At 42.3% G+C, this 20324-nt stretch overlaps 1 protein-coding gene across 1 annotated transcript in view; it reads left to right on the top strand.

The window, feature by feature from the left end:
• Nucleotides 1-20324, top strand: part of ADGB (androglobin) — a 435925-nt gene that overhangs the window by 107271 nt on the left and 308330 nt on the right. The window contains exons 4-6 of the mRNA XM_088474497.1: nucleotides 5112-5183; nucleotides 5298-5501; nucleotides 8064-8203. Of these exons, the coding sequence (XP_088330623.1) occupies nucleotides 5112-5183; nucleotides 5298-5501; nucleotides 8064-8203 (416 nt within the window). The remainder of the gene's footprint in view (nucleotides 1-5111; nucleotides 5184-5297; nucleotides 5502-8063; nucleotides 8204-20324) is intronic.

Here is a 20324-nt window from a genome sequence, read left to right as displayed (position 1 = left end):
GATTGTGCTCACCCCGGAGGTTCGCCTGTCCCTTGCGTGGTGGTTAAAGACGACCCACCTCAACAAGGGACGTCCGTTCTGGGTTCCAAATTGGGTCCTGTTGACAACGGACGCCAGTCTTCGGGGCTGGGGAGCAGTTTCGGGTCCACACTTGTTCCAGGGCAGGTGGACGCCGACAGAAGCGGAGCTTCCAATAAATATCTTGGAACTCCGTGCGGTCTTCAATGCTCTCCTGCAGGCACAGCGGTTTCTCCAGGGTCACCCGGTGCAGGTCCAGTCGGACAATGCTACCACCGTGGCCTACATAAACAGGCAAGGAGGAACTCGCAGTCGGGCGGCTCTCGTAGAGGTCTCTCGGATCCTGGTTTGGGCGGAGCGCAATCTTCCGGCCATATCAGCGGTCTTCATCCCGGGAGTGCTAAATTGGGAGGCGGACTTTCTAAGTCGCCAGGACGTTCATCCAGGGGAATGGTCCCTGCACCCGGACGTTTTTCAACTACTGGTGGACAGGTGGGGTCTTCCAGAAATCGACCTCATGGCGTCCCGGCACAACAACAAGTTGCCGGTGTACGGGTCTCGCACAAGAGACGAAGGGGCGTCTCTGGTGGATGCTCTGTCCGTCCGGTGGACGTTCAGGTTCGCATACCTGTTCCCTCCGGTCTCCCTTCTTCCACGGGTAATCCGGAAATTCAAACAGGAAGGAGGGACGCTCCTGTTGATAGCTCCCGCGTGGCCCAGACGGCACTGGTTCTCAGACCTTCAGGGTCTGTCCGTGGACAGTCCTCTGCGGTTGCCGCTACGACCGGACCTTCTGTCTCAGGGTCCTTGTCTTCACCCGGACCTGACTCGGCTGTCTTTGGCGGCGTGGCTGTTGAGACGGCCATGCTGAGGTCCTGGGGGTTTTCCAGCTCTGTGGTGCGTACCATGTTACGAGCTCGGAAACCGTCTTCCGCGAGGCTATACCATCGCGTGTGGCATACGTTCTTCCAGTGGTGTCGACCGAGAGGTTATGCACCGCGGGAGTTTCGTCTGTCTCGGATTCTCGCCTTCCTGCAAGCGGGACTAGATCATGGGCTTCGCCTTGCTTCTTTGAAGGTACAGGTTTCGGCCCTATCTGTCTGGTTTCACCGTAGGATTGCTACAATCCCGGATGTGCGCACCTTTATGCAAGGTGTTCTCCGTATTCAGCCGCCCTTTGTTCCACCTGTGGCGCCTTGGGATTTGGCTGTGGTCCTGAGGGCTCTCCAAGGACCGCCGTTTGAACCACTGGGCTCAGTGGATATTAAATGGCTAACAGCTAAGACTGTTTTCCTTCTGGCCGTTGCTTCAGCCAGACGTGTTTCTGAGTTAGGGGCTCTTTCTTGTAGACCCCCTTTCTTGGTTTTTCATGGGAACAGGGCAGTGCTCCGCACTCGGCCCGAGTTTCTTCCCAAAGTTGTTTCCCAGTTTCATGTTAACGAGGAAATAGTTGTTCCGGCCTTTAACTCACCGGGTCTTTCCGTGGGTGAGGCCTCTTTGGATGTTGTGCGGGCCTTAAGGACTTATGTTGACTGCACTTCTTTGTTTAGGAAGTCGGACGCTTTGTTGTCCTCTAGGGCTTCTGTAAAAAGGGTTGGCCTGCTTCAAAGCAAACTTTGGCAGCCTGGATCCGTATGGCTATTTCTGAAGCTTATCTTCATGAAGGCCTACCGGTCCCTCCTTCTCTGAAGGCTCATTCCACTAGGTCTGTGGGTCCTTCGTGGGCAGCTCGACGTGGTGCCTCGGCAGTTCAGATCTGCAAGGCTGCTACGTGGTCTTCTGTCCATACCTTCGTGAGGTATTACAGGTTTGACACCTTCGCCTCTCAGGATGCTTCCTTCGGGCGGCGGATTCTCCTTTCTGCACAGGAGCGTCCCCACCCTTAAAGGATACTGCTTTGGGACATCCCCAAGGTATCCTGTGGATACCCTATGGACCCTGAAGTAGAAAATATGAGATATGGTAAGAACTTACCCTTGTTATCTCTATTTCTACGAAGTCCATAGGGTTCCACAGGACTCCCGCCCTGTCGCACCTGTGCTGCAGATGGGCTTTGCTCTGGTCACCGGTTTTCCGTCTCCCTCTGGTGAGAATGTGATTCTTGTATGTGTCCAGATCTTTGTTCTCTCTCTTCCTTCTCCTCCTCCGGCCTATGGCTTGGTAACTAACTGAGGTGCCTTGGCCCGGGGGCGGGGTATAGGAGGGGGACCTAGTGCATCCTGGGAGGCTGAAAGCTTAACTCTTTGGTGCCCTGCGACTGACGTCACACCTATACCCCAAGGTATCCTGTGGAACCCTATGGACTTCGTAGAAATAGAGATAACAAGGGTAAGTTCTTACCATATCTCATATTTTCACACGGGTGTTTCAGGGTGACACAATAGAAAACCCAGTTGCAGCTGTTATAGGGCCTGATTCAGAGTTGGGAATAGAGAGAGATCTCTCTCTCAACTGATCATCTTGGTGAAACCATGCTGCACTGCAGGTGGGACAGATTTAAAATGTGCAGAGAGATTTAGATTTGGGAGGGAGGTGTCCAAATTGACATCTAAATTGTAGAATAATAATAAAGCTGTGCATTATTTGTGGGCTACATGCAAAAGTAGCCAGCATTTACCCTACATGCAAAAGAAAATATATGTATTTACACGCCTTGCATTGCAACATGGGTTGTCCAGGTACACAGTTAAGTACTATCTCTCTCTCTATTCCCAACTCTGAATCAGGCCCATAGTGTATACAGCCCAGGTTGTGGCAGAAAACTTATCTGTTACATTGGTAGATCTGGTCTTCTTAGATTTGGCAAACATCCTGACAACAGTAGACTTTCAAAGTGAATATTGATATATAAAAAAAACTAATTATTTAGAGACTTTTACAAAAGTCCTGTGCGGAATCTCTCCCTTTTGTGTTTTTAAACAGTAGACGTTCGGCAATCTGTCTTCCAGTATACCCCTCTACTTTGCTGATGCAGGTCAGAGGCTTCATTGCTTAAGAATTATGGAGAGAAGGCACTTCCAATATGTAAAAAAGAATGTGTATGGCGTATATAAATGCTGCTTACACTTTCTGATTGGTCAACTAATGGCAGCACCTGATTGGCTGATAGATATCACCACCCCAAACTAGGTCCTCAAGGCACCCTAAAGCTGGGCATACACTATACAATTTGCTGTCAGATATCTGTCCAATCTGGCTGGTTGGAATGAAAACCTGGTAATGTATGGGAGCAAATGACAATCGTCCTTTTGCTCACAAACACTGGAAAATAGCCAAAAATGGTTGTTCAGACAAATTGGTTAAAAGTTAACCAATTTGCTTAAGAATTATGGTTAAAAGTTAACCAATTGGTTAAAAAATTGGTTAAAAATTAACCAATTTGAACAATTGTTTGTGTCCTTTTTTTAGTGTTCAAAACCATATGATCAACTTTCATTTGCTCCCATACATTACCAGGTTTTCATTCCAACCAGCCAGATTGGACAGATATCTGACAGTAAATTGTATAGTGGATGCCCAGCTTAACAGTCCAGGTTTTAAGGATATCCATGCTTGTGCATAGATGGTATAATTAAACTGACTGTGGTACTAATTAAGTCACCTGTGCTTAAGTATGGATATTCTGAAAACCTGGACCACCGGTTTTTGACAGTTGTCTTGCAATTTGAAAACGGCACAATTTACTAAAGGTCAAACCAACAGAAATCCTTATTTTACATTATTTGTATTCATATTTGGTTAATAGGGGCATATCATAAAAAAATATTTTTATGCAGCAATTGTCTTTTATGAATATATTAGGCTAAATTAATATATCATTTTATTAAGATAGTAATATTATTTATTAAATATGTTAAGGTGGCAATATAAAGTGAAGGTTAATGGTGTCAATAAGAATGTATTCATGATGAGAACAGCGCCGTAACAGGGCCGCATGTTGTCGCAACATCATGCTGAGGTGAGTGGGGAGGGGAGGCAGGACACCCTGCTAACCAGATGTAGGAACAGTGGGGCAGTGATGGCGCCACCCACAGAGCCCTGTGCGGTGGCAATGCTCGCACACCCCTAGTAACGGGCCTGGATGGGCACAACTATTTTATTACACTTTACATATTGATAAATGATGCCAACATCATGAAATTATTGCCCTCATAAGAGGAGTTTTGTGCATCCTTATGTACCAATTTACTAGAGTAGCTGTCATGCTTTTTTCAGGGGTTTTCTGATGGTTTTCAAACCTCCACCCTAGGACTAAAATAACACATCCTTTAATGACTGTCATAACAATAGTTTCTAAATATGAAGATAATGGTGCATACACACGATCAGATTTTTCCTTCAGATATGAACGATAACTATTTAAAAATCGTTCAGTCGTTCATATCTGAAGGAAAAGCGTTCATATCTGACATGCCTGAACGATGGACGATCAACGATGCGCGTTCCCGTTTGTCAGATAACGATATCTGACATCTGATGGGTTTGCAGTCAGACTTGGACGATTCCATTCATTTTAATGCAGTCAAAAATCGTTCAATCGTTCAAATCGTTCAAAACTTTGGTAAAATCGTTCAATCGTTCAGTCGTTCATCTGACAAATCTGACAAGTCTGACAAATCTGACCGTGTGTACGCTCCATAATTGTGGGTCTTGTATCGTTATAGAACTTGGGAACTTGGGAAAATGTAATATGTTTCTCTTTATTAAAACAGCTGCAACACCAACATTGTACTTTGGGGTATATTTACTAAGGTGCAGGTTTTTAGAAGTGGAGATGATGCCCATAGCAACCAATCATATTCTAATTAACATTTATCTAGCAAGTAGAAGATAATAGCTAGAATCTCACTGGTTGCTATGGTCAACATCTCCACTTATAAAAACCTACACTTTAGTAAATATACCTCTTCATCTTTAGTGTGATTTGCACTAGAGAGTTAAATAATTGTGTTGGTAACATTTATTAAAATGTTAATATATCACCTTCTACAATTTACCCACAAGGCTTCACTTTTATATTATATAAAAAAAAACACCTTAGGCTGCCATAGCATAATATCTGATTTCATTTTACTTTTCCCATTTTGATTTAGACTCCTGTGGTTGTGAAGGATGAAACCTCCTGTGATTTGTTGTCAGCAAATGAGCATTTAATTGGTAGTGAGGTATGTAAAATCGTATAAGAAATGCTTGTAAACTGACACATTTTTTAACTACTTTATGAAACCTGAAAGAGTAACACTCATATAATGTGAATTTTGACATTTGTTTCCTCCCAGCTTATGAGGTGGATAATTAGCGAGATCAGTGCTGTCTGGAGAATTTTTAATGGAAATGTGACAGATAATAAAGACACATCGGCAGAACCACCAGTGCTGGCATGGAAGCCATGGGAACACATCTATGCCCTTTGTAAAGCCGTGAAGGGGCACATCCCTCTGTATAACAGCTATGGGAAATATATTGTAAAACTATATTGGATGGTAAGTAATGATGTTGGTAAGTTACATGAAATGTGGGGTTAGATTATTGCAACATGCATTTTTTCTCTGAAACGTAAACCATAATTAATCTTCAGAATTCAGAGATTAGGATTATTGATTAAACATGAATTTGACACTTCATTCAATCTGTAAACAAAACTATAACACCCCTCGAGTACCGCTTAAAAGTAAATAAAAGTTATGAAAGCTTCTAAAACAGACCAGTGATGTTGTTGTCCATAGCAACCAACCAGATCCTAGCTATCATTAGTCTTTTGCATTCTAGAAAATGATAGACATAATCTGATTGGTTGATTTGGGCAACACCACCTTTTATCTGTTTTTAGAAGCTTTAGTAAACCTACGACAGTGACTGACTGAGTAGTACTATATCTGTCCACTCTGTAATAACTGTGCTTAGTTGTAGCACTGTTAGAAGTGGACCACATGATTAAAGTGCCATATCACTGGTCCAAAAGAAAGGTGCTCTACCAGTATATACAGCTGAGATAAGCAGAAGTAAACATGTTATACATCTATAATTAAACATGTTGTACAAAAAAAGCTTCCATAGAGTTTATTTAAGAAAGAAAAAGCCACATTCACAACTTCTGAAGAAGAGTTGATTTTTTGTTGTATAATTTATAAAGTAATCCTAAAAAAACGATTTTGTTAGGAGATTAAAGTTGTGGATTTCACTATCATTATTCCAGTTTAAATTGAAATATTTTCTCTTATACAATAACCAACATCAAGCAGCTGACAAAATATGAAACTGTAGGGACCTAGAGATTAAGGGATAGATTTATTAAATCTCTTAAAACAAAAAGTAGGGAGCTGCCCATAGCAATTAGTCAGATTACAGATATCATTTTATGGAATATAAAGATAAGTAATAGGTACTATTTGATTGGTTGCTCTGGGCTCTTTAATAAATGTACCTCTAAGAATGTAGAAGTTCATTGTGGGAAACAAATAGTCTAATAGTTTCCTGGGGCTAGTTTATTTAGTGGGGGACCAAACTAGCCATATACTATAGTGCAGCAGTGAGTGGTAGAATAAAATAGCTACAAACCTAATGCTATGATTATTGAAATTACCCGCTGAGTAGAGCAGAGACCAGGAAGCTGCCTAGCCACACCTCTGAAATCTAAAGTTGGGTTTATAGTCTGAGCTCTGTGATGTTGCTCAGTTTTGACAGGAAGAGTTAGACCCATCCTTGGTGTAATGTGCATGAGGTTTTAACATCTGATTCAGATGTCACAAGCAGGGAACCAAAGTCAGAACAAACCAGGCCAGCAGTGCCGTAGCAGGATGCCTCAGCTGAACAATATTTTAGGACAAGAGCTATCAACTCAAATCTTCAATTACCCCAAACAGGTCATGTTTTCAGGGTTTCTTTAATTATGCACAGATCAGTGAATCTATTTTGCTTAGTCGGTAATTATCCCACTTGTTTCCACAGACATAAATCCTGTAAACATGATCTGGTGAGTATTGGAGTTGTGAATGACTGTTTTAGGAGATAAAATGACATGTTGTTTGAGGGAATGGTCTCATACTAAAATGATCAGTTGGACATTGATGTGAAATCTATAAGACTGCACAGTACACTTCTTAAGATCTTTCCTCAATTCTCCATATCAAAGAAAAGTGACTTCCGGGAGCTAAGAGTGGATGTTTACCTTAAAATGTGCAACATGAACCAGAGAAACACGCAATTACAAAATCAAGGTGTTTTATGCCAACCTCCAATATAAAATAGTTCCTGTTGGCAGTTTCACTAAAACCTCTCTCCTAAATTGTTATGTTTAAAAAGATTCTGGGACTGGTGCAAAATTTAAGATGGCCCTCTTTTCCATCTCCCCTACCAGCTTGACCACGCAAAACTCACTCCAAAGAAATATTTTACCAGCTCTGCCTAACTTTCCTGGGACCCCCAAAGCAGAAGTCTCCAAAGAGAAATCTTTTATTAGATTTTCTGAGCTCAAAAGGACAGAAAAATAAATCAGTTATTCTAAGTCCAGTTATATGCTGCAACTCCATCACAGTTTTATATATATATACAAATCAGAGATTTGTGTGATTATGACTCCCACACAGTTCTATACCATGGTATTATTTAGCTATTTTGCTGATTTTCTGTTTCTAGCATTTGGATGCCATATTTAATTTATGAATGCCCCATTTTAATAATACATTTTACAGATGTTTTAGAAAGACAAATTAAAGCTTGAGTGCAATTGTTTAGAATAAATACTATGTTGCAGCTTCACTTAGCAATGACATTTATATACATACAGAAGTACAAGCAACAAAAGTACGCAGGTTACTAAATTAGTACAGATTATCAGTGGCTGTCACACATAGCATGTGTGCGTGGTTCCTAATCTGCAATCTTAGTGACTTCTCTCCACTTAAACCTTCAATAATTTCACTCGGCCCACAGCAGGAAAACAATGGGAGTGTTTTGTGTAGGAGAGATGGATAACTTGCGCTGAATCACAGTTTCTATTCCTGCTCAGAGATTTCATTCCTTTGCTCTTTCTGTTTTATTCTCAGGGGTCCTGGAGAAAAATTGTCGTGGATGATACTCTACCATTTAGCAAAGACGACAAGTTGCTACTTCCCGCAACAACATGTGAAGCTGAATTGTGGCCGATGTTATTGTCCAAAGCTATCATTAAGCTTGCAAGTGTAGAGTATGTTCCATTTTATTGTCCATATTTAGTAGTTGTTCTAATAGATCATAAATGTATAGAAAAAACTATTTTTTGCAGGTAATAGTTATGTACAAAAGGAACACATAAGCTCTGTCCCGGGTCTATAGAGCATTGCACTGAATTGAATCACCCCCATTGTATGTTACAGGAGCTAAGTACCTTTATACAACTTTGTAGCCCTCAAACAACTGTACTACATACATTAGTTTATATCTCATACTACATTCTGGGGATTTTATGTTTTCATTTTATATAATGTAATCACTGTTTCTACTTTGCTCTTTTTGTCATGTGTTTTCATAGTTTACAACCAGTGACAGTGGAGTTTTCTTTTATCACAGGGGAACTAAAGAGGCAGTATTAACGTTTCCACAACAAAAATGTGCAAAATTGTATAGACAGTAGCTGGAGTAGAAATTTAGTAGTGGCTATAGGAAAATAAAGGGTTGTGGTGAAAGTTGTGATATACTGTATATACAGTCAGGTGCATAAATATTGGGACATTGACAGAATTTTCATATTTTGGACTCTTTTCACCACCACAATGGCTTTGAAATGAAACAAACAAGATGTGCTTTAACTGCAGACTTTCAGATTTAATTTGCTGGTAATTTAATCCAAATCAGGTGAACGGTGTAGGAATTACAACGGTTTCTATATGTGCCTCCCACTTTTTAAAGGGGCAAAAGTAATGGGACTATCAACTCAAAAGCTATTTCATGGACAGGTGTGGGCTATTCCGTCATTATTTCATTATCAATTAAGCAGGTAAAAGGTCTGGAGTTGATTCTAAGTGTGACATTTGCATTTGGAATGAGTTGCTGTCGTCTCTCAATATGAGATCCAAAGAGCTGTCACTATCAGTGAAGCAAGCCATCATTAGGCTGAAAAATCAAAACAAACCCATCAGAGAGATAGCAAAAAAAATTAGGTGTGGCCAAATCAACTGTTTGGAACATTCTTAAAAAGAAAGAACGCATCGGAGAGCTCAGAAGACCACGGAAAACAATAGTGGTGGATGTCAGAAGAATTTTTTCCCTGGTGAAGAAAAACCCCTTCACAACAGTTGGCCAAATCAAGAACACTCTCCAGGTGGTAGGTGTATATGTGTCAAAGTCAACTATCAAGAGAAGACTTCACAAGAGTGAATACAGAGTCTTCACCACAAGATGTAAACCATTGGTGAGCCACAAAAACAGGAAGACCAGATTAGAGTTTGCCAAACAACATCTAAAAAAGCCATTACAGTTCTGGAACAACATCCTATGGACAGATGAGACAAAGATCAACTTGTACCAGAGTGATGGGAAGAGAAGAGTATGGAGAAGGAAAGGAACTGCTCATGATCCAAAACATACCACCTCATCAGAGAAGCATGATGGTGGTAGTGTCATGGCGTGGGCATGTATGGCTGCCAATGGAACTGGTTCCCTTGTATTTATTGATGATGTGACTGCTGACAAAAGCAGCAGAATGAATTCTGAAGTGTTTCGGGCAATATTATATGCTCATATTCAGTCAAATGCTTCAGAACTCATTGGACGGCGCTTCACAGTGCAGATGGACAATGACCCGAAGCATACTGCATAAGCAACCAAAGAGTTTTTTAAGGCTAAATAGTGGAATGTTACGCAATGGCCAAGTCAATCCCCTGACCTGAATCTGATTGAGCATGCATTTCACTTGATGAAGGACAAAACTGAAGGGAAAATGCCCCAAGAACAAGCAGGAACTGAAGACATTTGCAGTAGAGGCCTGGCAGAGCATCACCAGGGATGAAACCCAGCATCTGGTGATGTCTATATGTTCCACACTTCAGGCTGTAATTGCCTGCAAAGGATTTGCAACAAAGTATTAAAAAGTGAAAGTTAGATTTAGGATTGTTTAGTTTGTCCCATTAGTTTTGGCCCCTTAAAAAGTGGGAGGCACATATAGAAACCGTTGTAATTCCTACACCGTTCACCTGATTTGGATGTAATTACCCTCAAATTAAATCTGAAAGTCTGCAGTTAAAGCACATCTTGTTTGTTTCATTTCAAAGCCACTGTGGTGGTGAATAGAGGCCAAAATATGAAAATTCTGTCAATGTCCCAATATTTATACACCTGACTGTATACCAATCCAGCATGAGATAATACAAATAATATATTTCACGTATTTATCAAAAGAAAACACTAAATGAAAGCACTTTAAACATGCACTCTATCCTGGCAAATACCACAAATGTGCCAAAAATGTAGGAAATAAGTTTCTTCTTATGATGAGCTTCTCCCCAGGTGTCAGCAAAGTCCAAAACTCTGAGATTGAAAGATATGGAGATGACAAATAGAGGGTACAATTCTATTGTATTACCTTCACTGAAACATTATAGTGAATTGTTAGGTGAAGAACAGAGCCCCTGAAATCCAATGCTAATTTTCAGGGATCACAAATAGACACTTCTGAATCAAAGATGATACACCTCATTGTCCAACCCCACTCTCCAAATATCACCCCACTCCCTCATCCATTGGATGATGCAAATGTAAAATGCAGCATGCTAGTGCATTATCTTCAGCACGTTTATTAATATGCAAAACATGAATAACATGTAAAAACAATCCCCAACTGGTGTAAGATAGGGTAACCCTACCAGAGTGAAATTTGTTATGTAGAAACTTAAGTCCCGGAAACCTGGAATTGGTACGACCAGTTGTACACAGGATCTCTCTTGGAAGGGGACCACCATTAGTAGAATAAGCAGGACACAGCATAAAACTCTGACGCATTTCAACCCACATGGGGTATTTGCTTCCTAGACCCTTACACAACTAGCTTCATATATCTTTTGATTGAACTGTTTTTTGGAAAGAAATGATGGTACTTCTTGTTTTATTAAAATTTGTTCATTACTCCCCGCGTTCACCTTTCTAGCATCAGCAGTTACACAGTACAGTGCTCCCTTGCAGCATCACTTGGAGCATCCTTCTATTTTACTAGTTTGCCCCTGTGAAGCCTTGGGATTTTGCTCCTATAAGAGGACACACCGAAAGGGGTATAGCTACGAACTCCGAGTGGTGGTAGTTTGGTAGCATGCAGTACAGTACACGGACACGTTGGCACTGTTTGTACGGTGCGTAGTATGCAATAAGGTACATGGAGGTGTTGGCACTGTGGGAACAGCGCGTAGTATGCAGTGAGAAGCACAGATGTGTTGGCATTGTAGGAACAGCATGTAGCATGCAATGAGATACACGGAGTAGATGCAATAACCCTGGAGCTCAAAACAGACAGCGAGTTTATCAGAGTACACACATGCACATAGATCATAAATCCAAACCGGTGAAATTGGCACAATCAAATACACTGACGCAGAGTCTAAGACCCTCAACTGGATTTCATCAGGGATCCCCGGCGGAGGATATGGTCTTTACTCAGTGAGGAGCCAGATCGCAGCCCAGCGTAGTTGGTTCCCACCCTGAAAGCAGCAGAGTGCTTAGCTGGAAATACTATAGATGAAAATGCAGGGATGGATGTGCTGCTATCAAGGAGACCAGACAGAGTTGAAATAAGACTGGAAGCAAACTATACTGGAAAGTATAGTTCTGAAGCAGGTGCATCTATGAAAGCACAATTGATACTGATAGTGGTAACAGCTGAGAGAGGTGTTATGTCATCTCTAGCCTCAGGCTGTGCCCAGCTGGGTTCTGTTGAGGATTCTGATTCGGAAGGCCAGCAAACAGTGACCTGCTGTGTTTGGAAGCAGGCCAGCCATGCCCATGACTACTTCCTCTGCACAGAAATCAATATTTGTTTGCATATTTGTATATTATCTGAGTTTTCCATACTACTTCCATTGCTAATTGAGAATGAAACCATAGAGATTAATTCAAATATACTGTTATCATCGGTGCTATAGCACGTATTTTACCCAGGATTGAGTAGTGGGGACTCACTTTTAAAAATAAGCTGGGTCCCCGTGGACGCGCTGTGCTGTGGCCAATCCCTGACAGCTGGCTGCAGCAAAGCGCGTCCCCCTGAGAAAGACACAACACTGTCTGTTAGAGCAGCCAGTGAGAGTAAGATAGACTCTCATTGGCTGCTGCTGTGGAAAGTGGTGCTGGGATCAAGTGTCTGATCCCAGCATCGACGCAGCATCCTTGACTGGCGCTGGGACAGTTTGTTTGTTCCCAGCGCCGGTTAAGCCACTGCGGCGGGTACCTGGTGAAGGGACCGCCTCATCCCTTCCACCAGCGTCGACGGTAAAGTGGCGGCGGGAGAAGCTTCGCTCTGGGTGCAAGCTAAGCAGAGCTCGCTGCCCGGAAGCCAAGTAGCAGCGGCGGTTGTTTGGCACTGGCCGCGAGCTGTGTTTGTCCAGCAGCCAAAAGGAGGCAGACGCGATGAGCCAATCGCGGCTCGCCGTGTCATAGCCCCGCCCACTCGTGGCGTCTTGAATTACTGAGCGGGAAACTTCAGTACCGGTGGCGGAGGGGAGGTGTGAAGACCTCCCGAAGAGAAGAGCGTCGCGGCAACAGTTCCGGCGGCCGTGCAAGACGCCGAAGACGGTGTGATCAAGGAGGAAGAAAGGAAGAGGCAGCGCCGCTGGCCAGGACGGGACAGCAGCAGAAGAATGAAGCTGAGGACCGGAGAGGACTGCGGGGGTGGAAAGAAAAAGAGCTAACGAAGCTCCCACCGTAGCCTCTTCCACCGTACGGGTAGGGTGCCTTGGGCCACCGTTATTTAACCCCTCCCTAGACCACCAGGGTTGTCGGACATTAGGCCCGTGGCATAAATTCAGGCAATAGGCCTGTGAGTATATAGGTGGTCACAATTCCCGGGCTACATAGGGGACATTAGGCCCAATTGAAGGTATCTGCCCCACAAATAGGTGTGAGTGACCTGGGCATTAGGCCTAGGTCACTAAAGGGCAAATAGGTGGGCCAATACTGAGGGCAATGCATAGGGGGTCAACTACTGGGGGCAATGCATAGGGGGATTACTACTGGGGACACTGCATAGGGGGGATTACTACTGGGGCAATGCATAGGAGCACTACTAGGGGTAATGCATAGGTGGATTACTACTGGGGGCAATGCATAGGCGGACTACTGGGGGCAATGCATAGGCGGACTACTGGGAGCAATGCATAGGGGGACTACTAGAGGTAATGCATAGGGGGATTACTACTAGTGGCAATGCATAGGGGGTCAACTACTGAGGGCAGTGCATAGGGGGGACTACTACTGGGGCCAATGCATAGGTGGGCTAAAGGGCATTAATGTGCAGCATACTGTGTAAAGGCTGGGCATGGCTGTGTGGCAAAATGTGTAAAGACTGGGCATTACTGCGTGGCATAATGTGTAAAGGGCATTAATGTGCGGCATAATGTGTAAAGGTCAGGCATGGCTGTGTGGCATCATCTGTACGGGGTTAGGGGAGGTCTGAGAGTTATATGGGGAGCTCTAAAGCATAAATTATGATGGGACCCAGAAACGGTCAGGAAGGACCCCATTTTTTTAAAGTGTAGGGTCCCTGGGACACACATATTTTGTCACTCACTGCGATCACTGATCATGGAGCATGGTTGAATACCTTACCAAACAGTAATTTTGTTCTCCCAGACATTGAAATACCCTTGTTTTACTGACCAAGAAAAACATTGTGTTTAAACCACAATATTACATATAAGGCCTGTTTCAGAGGTGCACGCAATTTGAACACAATGCCGATGTTCACGTAGTTGAGTGATTCTTTGCAACTGAAAATTCCTGAAAACCCCTATGATGCGTTACACAGTGTTCTATCCTATTGCATTTGGGATAGAGGGCATCAGAAATGGGGTGGCAAGGTGATGGGAGTTTCTGGGTGGTGACTGGAAGGTGGCCTTTTCCACAAATGCTGTAATCTTGAACATGGCTTTTTATTCTGGGAGACAAATAATGACAAGTGCATTATGGGTCAGCTCTGACTGTTATGAAAGTCATTGTTAATGAATTTGAGAGAAAGGGACACATGTAAAAGTCAAGAATGATGTATAGTCCAAATGACAATACAGAACTGGTATTGTTTAGATAATTTGCTGATTTTCAGTATATAGTGTTTGGAGGGGTGGGGTACGGTATCCCGACGGTCGCAATGCAGACGGTCAGAATACCGACAGTGGCATCCTGATGGTCAAAATCCTAACGTATTTTGGTAAGTGTTCTAACCCGAATCCTAACCCCCAACCCACTTCTCCGCAGCCTATCCCTAACCATCCCCTCCTGCAGTATAACCCCAACCATCTCTGCAGCCTAACCCTAACCGTCCCCTCCCTCAACCTAACCCCAACCGTCCCCGCCTGCAGCCTAATCCTAACCACCCCCCGCCTCCATCCCCGCCCCCATTCCCGCCCCCACAGCATAGTCCTTAAATTAGCCCTAGTACCTAAACAAAACCCTAATACCGTGGGAATCTGTCTTTATTGTGACCATCTGCATTCTGACCATTAGGATCCTGACTACATCCCGTTCGGAGACCTTATTTTTGAATAACACTTTGACCTGCCTAATATTCCAGTATTTCCTAGGTTCCAGGCCCAGAAGCTAGAATTTACCTACTACCTCATGAAAAATAGGGAAACTTTCCCTGGAATTTATTTCACGCAGCATAAGGACAAGGGTGAAATACACACACTCTGCAGTGCTTTTTCCACATTTTGTAGGGTTGAGAACGAGCTTGTTGCCCTAACCTTCTCATTACTATTGTGAACAGGGAGTAGTCTGACAGTAAATTGAATTAAACTCACATCAGAAGCATTTGTCTGTACAGAATACCCCTTAAAATCAGTAATTATTAGGGCTGGCTGCTTATGATGTTTTTAATTTCTGAAATGTTCTCCCTGCATCTGCATTCCAAACTATACCTTTCCCAAAGATGATAGGAAAGCTTATAGTATGTTTTTCCCTCATTCACTGCCCACCCCTTTGTATCCTTTGCAGTAAGAATAGGCTGAAACACTACTTGCTGTTTAAAACAAGAATATTCCCATGTCTCATAGAAGCTTTGTGTGTAATATATTGCTTGGCAAAGACAATAAATTATAGTTTTCTATGAAAATGTAACATTTATGGGCACTCTTCCATGACTGAAAATGTATTTTAACTTGGCTGAGAAAACTGCATAGCTGCCATAAGTGTTCTAGTCATTTGCTGTAACATTTTGTGTGCTGAACCAATGAAATACAGCCTATTAGTTTGTGTCCCATGTCTGTCATATAACTGGATCCTAATGAGTTGGTAGGTTTCACTCTTAAAATGGTTACCTCCACTGTGTGCAGATAACAAGTACATTTTCTGGTAGAGAATGTTTAAGGAGCACTCTGCGCGGCCTGTTTACTGCAGCCACCGCCGGGCATTAGGATTCAGCGGCTCACCACGAAGGTGCGACCTCTGACATGCACCTTTGGCGCTTGCGCGACTCCTCGCTACATCTTTCTTTCCTCTCTGTTCAGCATAGTGGACGTGCCCCTGAGTTCCTCCGCTAATGGAGGCAGTATACAATGACCCCATTCCACTATATCACCACTCCAGTGTATATACATAAATCCTGGCACCATTGCAATATAGTGAGAGAGTGCACTGGCACACCACAACGCCCAACATTCCCTGTATGCTCCTGGCTGAAACTGGGATATCTCTGCATCCTGTACCTGCTGCATTACTGTTAACCCTGTGTTATCCTGCTGCCTGTTTCTACCTGGTTAATAACCCCATTCCTACCAACTCATTAGGATTCCATGTGGACTAAACTCCATTTGCACACTGCTGCCAACTGCCACCTACCACCGTAGTGTCTGCCAATACAGAAATGCAAGTATACAGAGAAATTTTGTTTTCTATGCAGAATAACATTGAAGTTACGCAAACAATTAAAATACACAGATTACTTTGAAATATTAATACAAAATGTTTTCCCTTAATGAATACATATTTTTTATGTATTGAATATAAATAGAATAACACCTTACATTTTAGAATATGCCTATTATAAATAAAATGAGAGTTAGATAAATGTTATATTCATTTTTCTAAATTAAGTATTGCAGTCAAATACAGTGTGGTATAAACAAAAAACTACTAAAAATAACAAGTATGTAATGCCTTCAAAAAGCTTTCTACTATAAGATAGATAATTGTAAAGGCCCAAAAAACTGGCATCTCACATTAAAATTATTTTTGAGTGTACAGTATGTAGCAATGTATTACTGTATTACTGTTTGTATATAACACAGAATGTTTCAATAATAAACACAGACTCTTCAAAGGTTTTGATCCAATGTTTCAGATTTTAGAACACAGCCATGAATAAAGAATGGTACCAAAACATCCTCCAAGAGCAACTTCTCCCAACCATCCAAGAACAGTTTGGTAACGAACAATTCCTTTTTCAGCATGACGGAGCACCTTGCCATAAGGCAAAAGTGATAAATAAGTGCCTCGGGGAACAAAACATTGAAATTTTGGGTCCATGGCCAGGAAACTCCCCAGATCTTAATCCCATTGAGAACTTGTGGTCAATCCTCAAGAGATGGATGGACAAACAAAAACCCACAAATTCTGATAAATTCCAAGCATTGATTAGGCAAGAATGGGCGGCCATCAGTCAGTATGTGGCCCAGAAGTTGATTGACAGCATGCCAGGGCGAATTGCAGAGGTCTTGAAAAAGAAGGGTCAACACTGCAAATATTGACTCTTTGCATAAACTTAATGTCATTGTCAATAAAAGCCTTTGACACTTATGAAATGCTTGTAATTTTACTTCAGTATACTATAGTAACATCTGACAAAAAGGACTAAAAACACTGAATCAGCAAACTTTGTAAAAACCAATACTTGTGTCATTCTCAAAACTTTTGGCCATGGCTGTATTAATTTTGAAGGTTCAGCGTATCTCCAGTTGGAGCAATTTCTTTTCACAGTTTCCTCCTCTCCATAGATAGAGAGAGAGAGAAAGAGAGAGAGAGAGAGCGCGTCAGTTTAAGAATTTTATTGTCAATGGTTAATTTAATTATATATCTAGTTTTTCTTGACACTACCTAGACTCACCCATGAATGTTTCATATCATATTCATCTCTATTAGTGAGTGAAGACTGTAAATGAATAGTCCTTGGTATAACGTTTGTTACCCTTCTCTTCATGTACACCCAGCCCCCCAAATGATATGATATGAGTTTGTGATCAAATCATAAGCTTTAAGCTAGGCTTAAGTGCCTCCATAAGATAATGGTTCAGGGGCTGATTCTGATTTTGATGTACAGTTGCAAATACTATAGCGGGTATTAGCGTACAGCACATGCACACATGCTAATGTATGTATCTTTGCATATCTCCGTCCTATTCTGAGTCAGATGGAACTTGGCTGGATCTGTCCTGTGAAATGGGTGTTTCAGGGCGCAATATGGGCGGTGACAATACGATTACGTTGAGCTGTTCCGTCTTGTGGGATATGTTGTGGGTGTGTTACTAGAGGTCCGTGCTAATCTGAGTCATGCATATATAGAAATGGAAGCCTGTTTCAGATCTCTTGCACTTAGTATGGGGCTTGTGTAAGTGGCGATGCTAATTGTGATGGTTGCAGCTGTGTACAGAAAAACAGTGGGCGGTGTAGCTTCCTGCTCGGAGCCACATGGATCCTTGCACTAGTCCTATGGAAACTTGCACTAGCATAAGGTAGTAAATCAGGTTGCCACAGTATCATGCAAACACAGCCACTTTGTGTCTGACTCAGAATCAGCCCCTCACTTGTCTATGTCAAAGGAAGTGCATGCTATCAATGAAGAAGATATCCATGCCTCTAGAATGCTCCCATTATTTCAGTAATACTGAATTGATTGCATACATTTTATATTGATGTATAAATATTAGCTCTGTATACAAATGTCCACCTGAACTGTTTGAAGACAATAGAGCTGGTGCAGAGTTGGTATGAACACATTGTACTGATGTTTTCCGCTCAAAATGCATCTTTCATCACTGAATACAAATGGCCATATGCATGCTGAAGGGCTCGCATTCACAAAGTGGGCCATAATGGGGTTGGGAGGGGGCGCATAGACATGACTGAAAGGCAATACCATAATGTATACTCATGCCGAGTATCAAGCAGACACATGTCTGTATGGTGGGTGAGCACTTGTGGGTACTCAACCCCTGGCACAAGTTGTGACCTGATGATGATGATAACAACTGGTAACCGCATTAGATTGGCTAAATTTGTCTAAATCCCTCCCAGTTCTACCAATATTTTCATAATGCTGCTGCAGTCTATTAGCAGGATTACAGTGCAATGAGTGATTAGTTCTCTGTCATAATACATGTTTCCTAGTCAGCATGTAAAGTGGAAGTAATGACATTTTTATTATTGGGTACTTAAAAAAGATAGTTTTTGTTTCTTCAGTTTTTATTTTACATGCTCCCTGCAACTTTATTACCTATTAATTGTATTATCCATCCAACCATGCCCTGTATTCAGGACCAGCCCAGTAAAATTTGGTGCCCTAGGCAAGATTTAAAGGGTGCCCTGTCCCCACATGCCCACGGGCCTACTGCCCTGAATGCATGACACGGGCCTAACGTTCACCCTGGGGGTCTAGGGAGGTAATGAGTAGAGGCTGTCCCACTGGGCCTTGGCGCCGGCCTTTCTTGCAGGGGTCAGCGCCACTCATCAGCTTACCAAGCGCCAGACCCTTTCTTGCCTCACTGCACTGATTTCACTCCGCTGGCTACATGTCTCTTGCTGGACTTCACCTGAGCAACAATGGGGCCAGTATAAGCTCTTTTGCAAGAGCCCACTTTGCAGCCAGGGCTTAGGCATCCTGGTATCTTCTTTCTTGACCTGGTGTCTTCTTCTTGTCTTCTACTGCCTCTTTTGGTTAACTGACTTCTGGCATGGTGTTGCTCTACTATGCTCTCCATCCACCATTGTACTAACTTCATGTCGCTCGAGCCGACTAATAAAAGATGAAGCAAGTGGGTGGAGCAATGACATAGCATGCTGCGATTGGCTCACTGGTACGTGAGCCACGATTGCCACACGACTATCACCAAAATTGAAAAGAGTCCCTGTTGGCGCTGGAATCCGATGTCGGTCCCAGTGGTAGCCACAAGTGTGACACATTTCTACATCTATCTGGACTGGTGGATTTACAGACTGTCCGGAGTTATCCCAGATGGGTGGCGCCCACTCTGGTGGTAGGTTGCTCTAGGCAAATGTCTACTTTGTTTATGCCAAGAGCCAGCCTTACCTGTAATGCATATGTACGGTGTACCGATTTATAAGCATTTTTACTACCACTGTAATGCCACACCTCAAATGGTATTCTGGGCACAGCTGCTCTTGTTGAGTAATAAAGCGCATTTCACTACGTATACCAACCTGGACACATCTTGAATTTGTGGGCAGCTATACATCGGTAGCAAAAATGCATTTTCTTTTCAGAATGCATATTACATGTGCAATTAGACACAGTATGAATCCAATATGTACTTTTTTAAAACAATCTTCCATGTTGTGCTAACTATATTAATCTGCAATAATAAATTGAAATTTGATAAACCATCTTTCTTCAGTCTGAGAACCCTTGTTTCAAAAACTTAGTGACATTTGTAAAAATCACACAGTTCTATAATCAGATTTTGCAAGTGACCTATGATCTTCCACTTCATTTATAACCATCTAGGCATCCTGAACATCAGAAAAACTCAGATTATTTAATCTCAGAAAAACATAACAAAATAGAAACTGAAGCTCAGCAAGTGAAACCCAATAATTGACACTGAAAGTACTGTACAAGTACTGCAAAAATATATAAACTTATCATTAATATAATTTGCACTACATCAATTTAAGCAACCCATTATGTGTATGCCTCATTATTGACAAGCAACCATGCTGTACTGTTAATGCTCCATTGATTTAACATTTAAAAATTATAATTAAATGGAACTGGAACTATATTGAAGTGTTCTTTCTCTTGATCTCTCGTTTGCAATTAATTTTTAGCAAATGTATTATAATAAGCGGTAACTATGGTTGGTACACCTACTGTATGACTTCTAATTTACAGTGTAATACAGGAG

Source organism: Taudactylus pleione, unplaced genomic scaffold (genome assembly GCF_031769625.1).
Source record: "Taudactylus pleione unplaced genomic scaffold, aTauple2 ptg000154l, whole genome shotgun sequence".
Taxonomy (NCBI): domain Eukaryota; kingdom Metazoa; phylum Chordata; class Amphibia; order Anura; family Myobatrachidae; genus Taudactylus; species Taudactylus pleione.
This window is presented reverse-complemented; position numbering and strand designations above follow the sequence as displayed.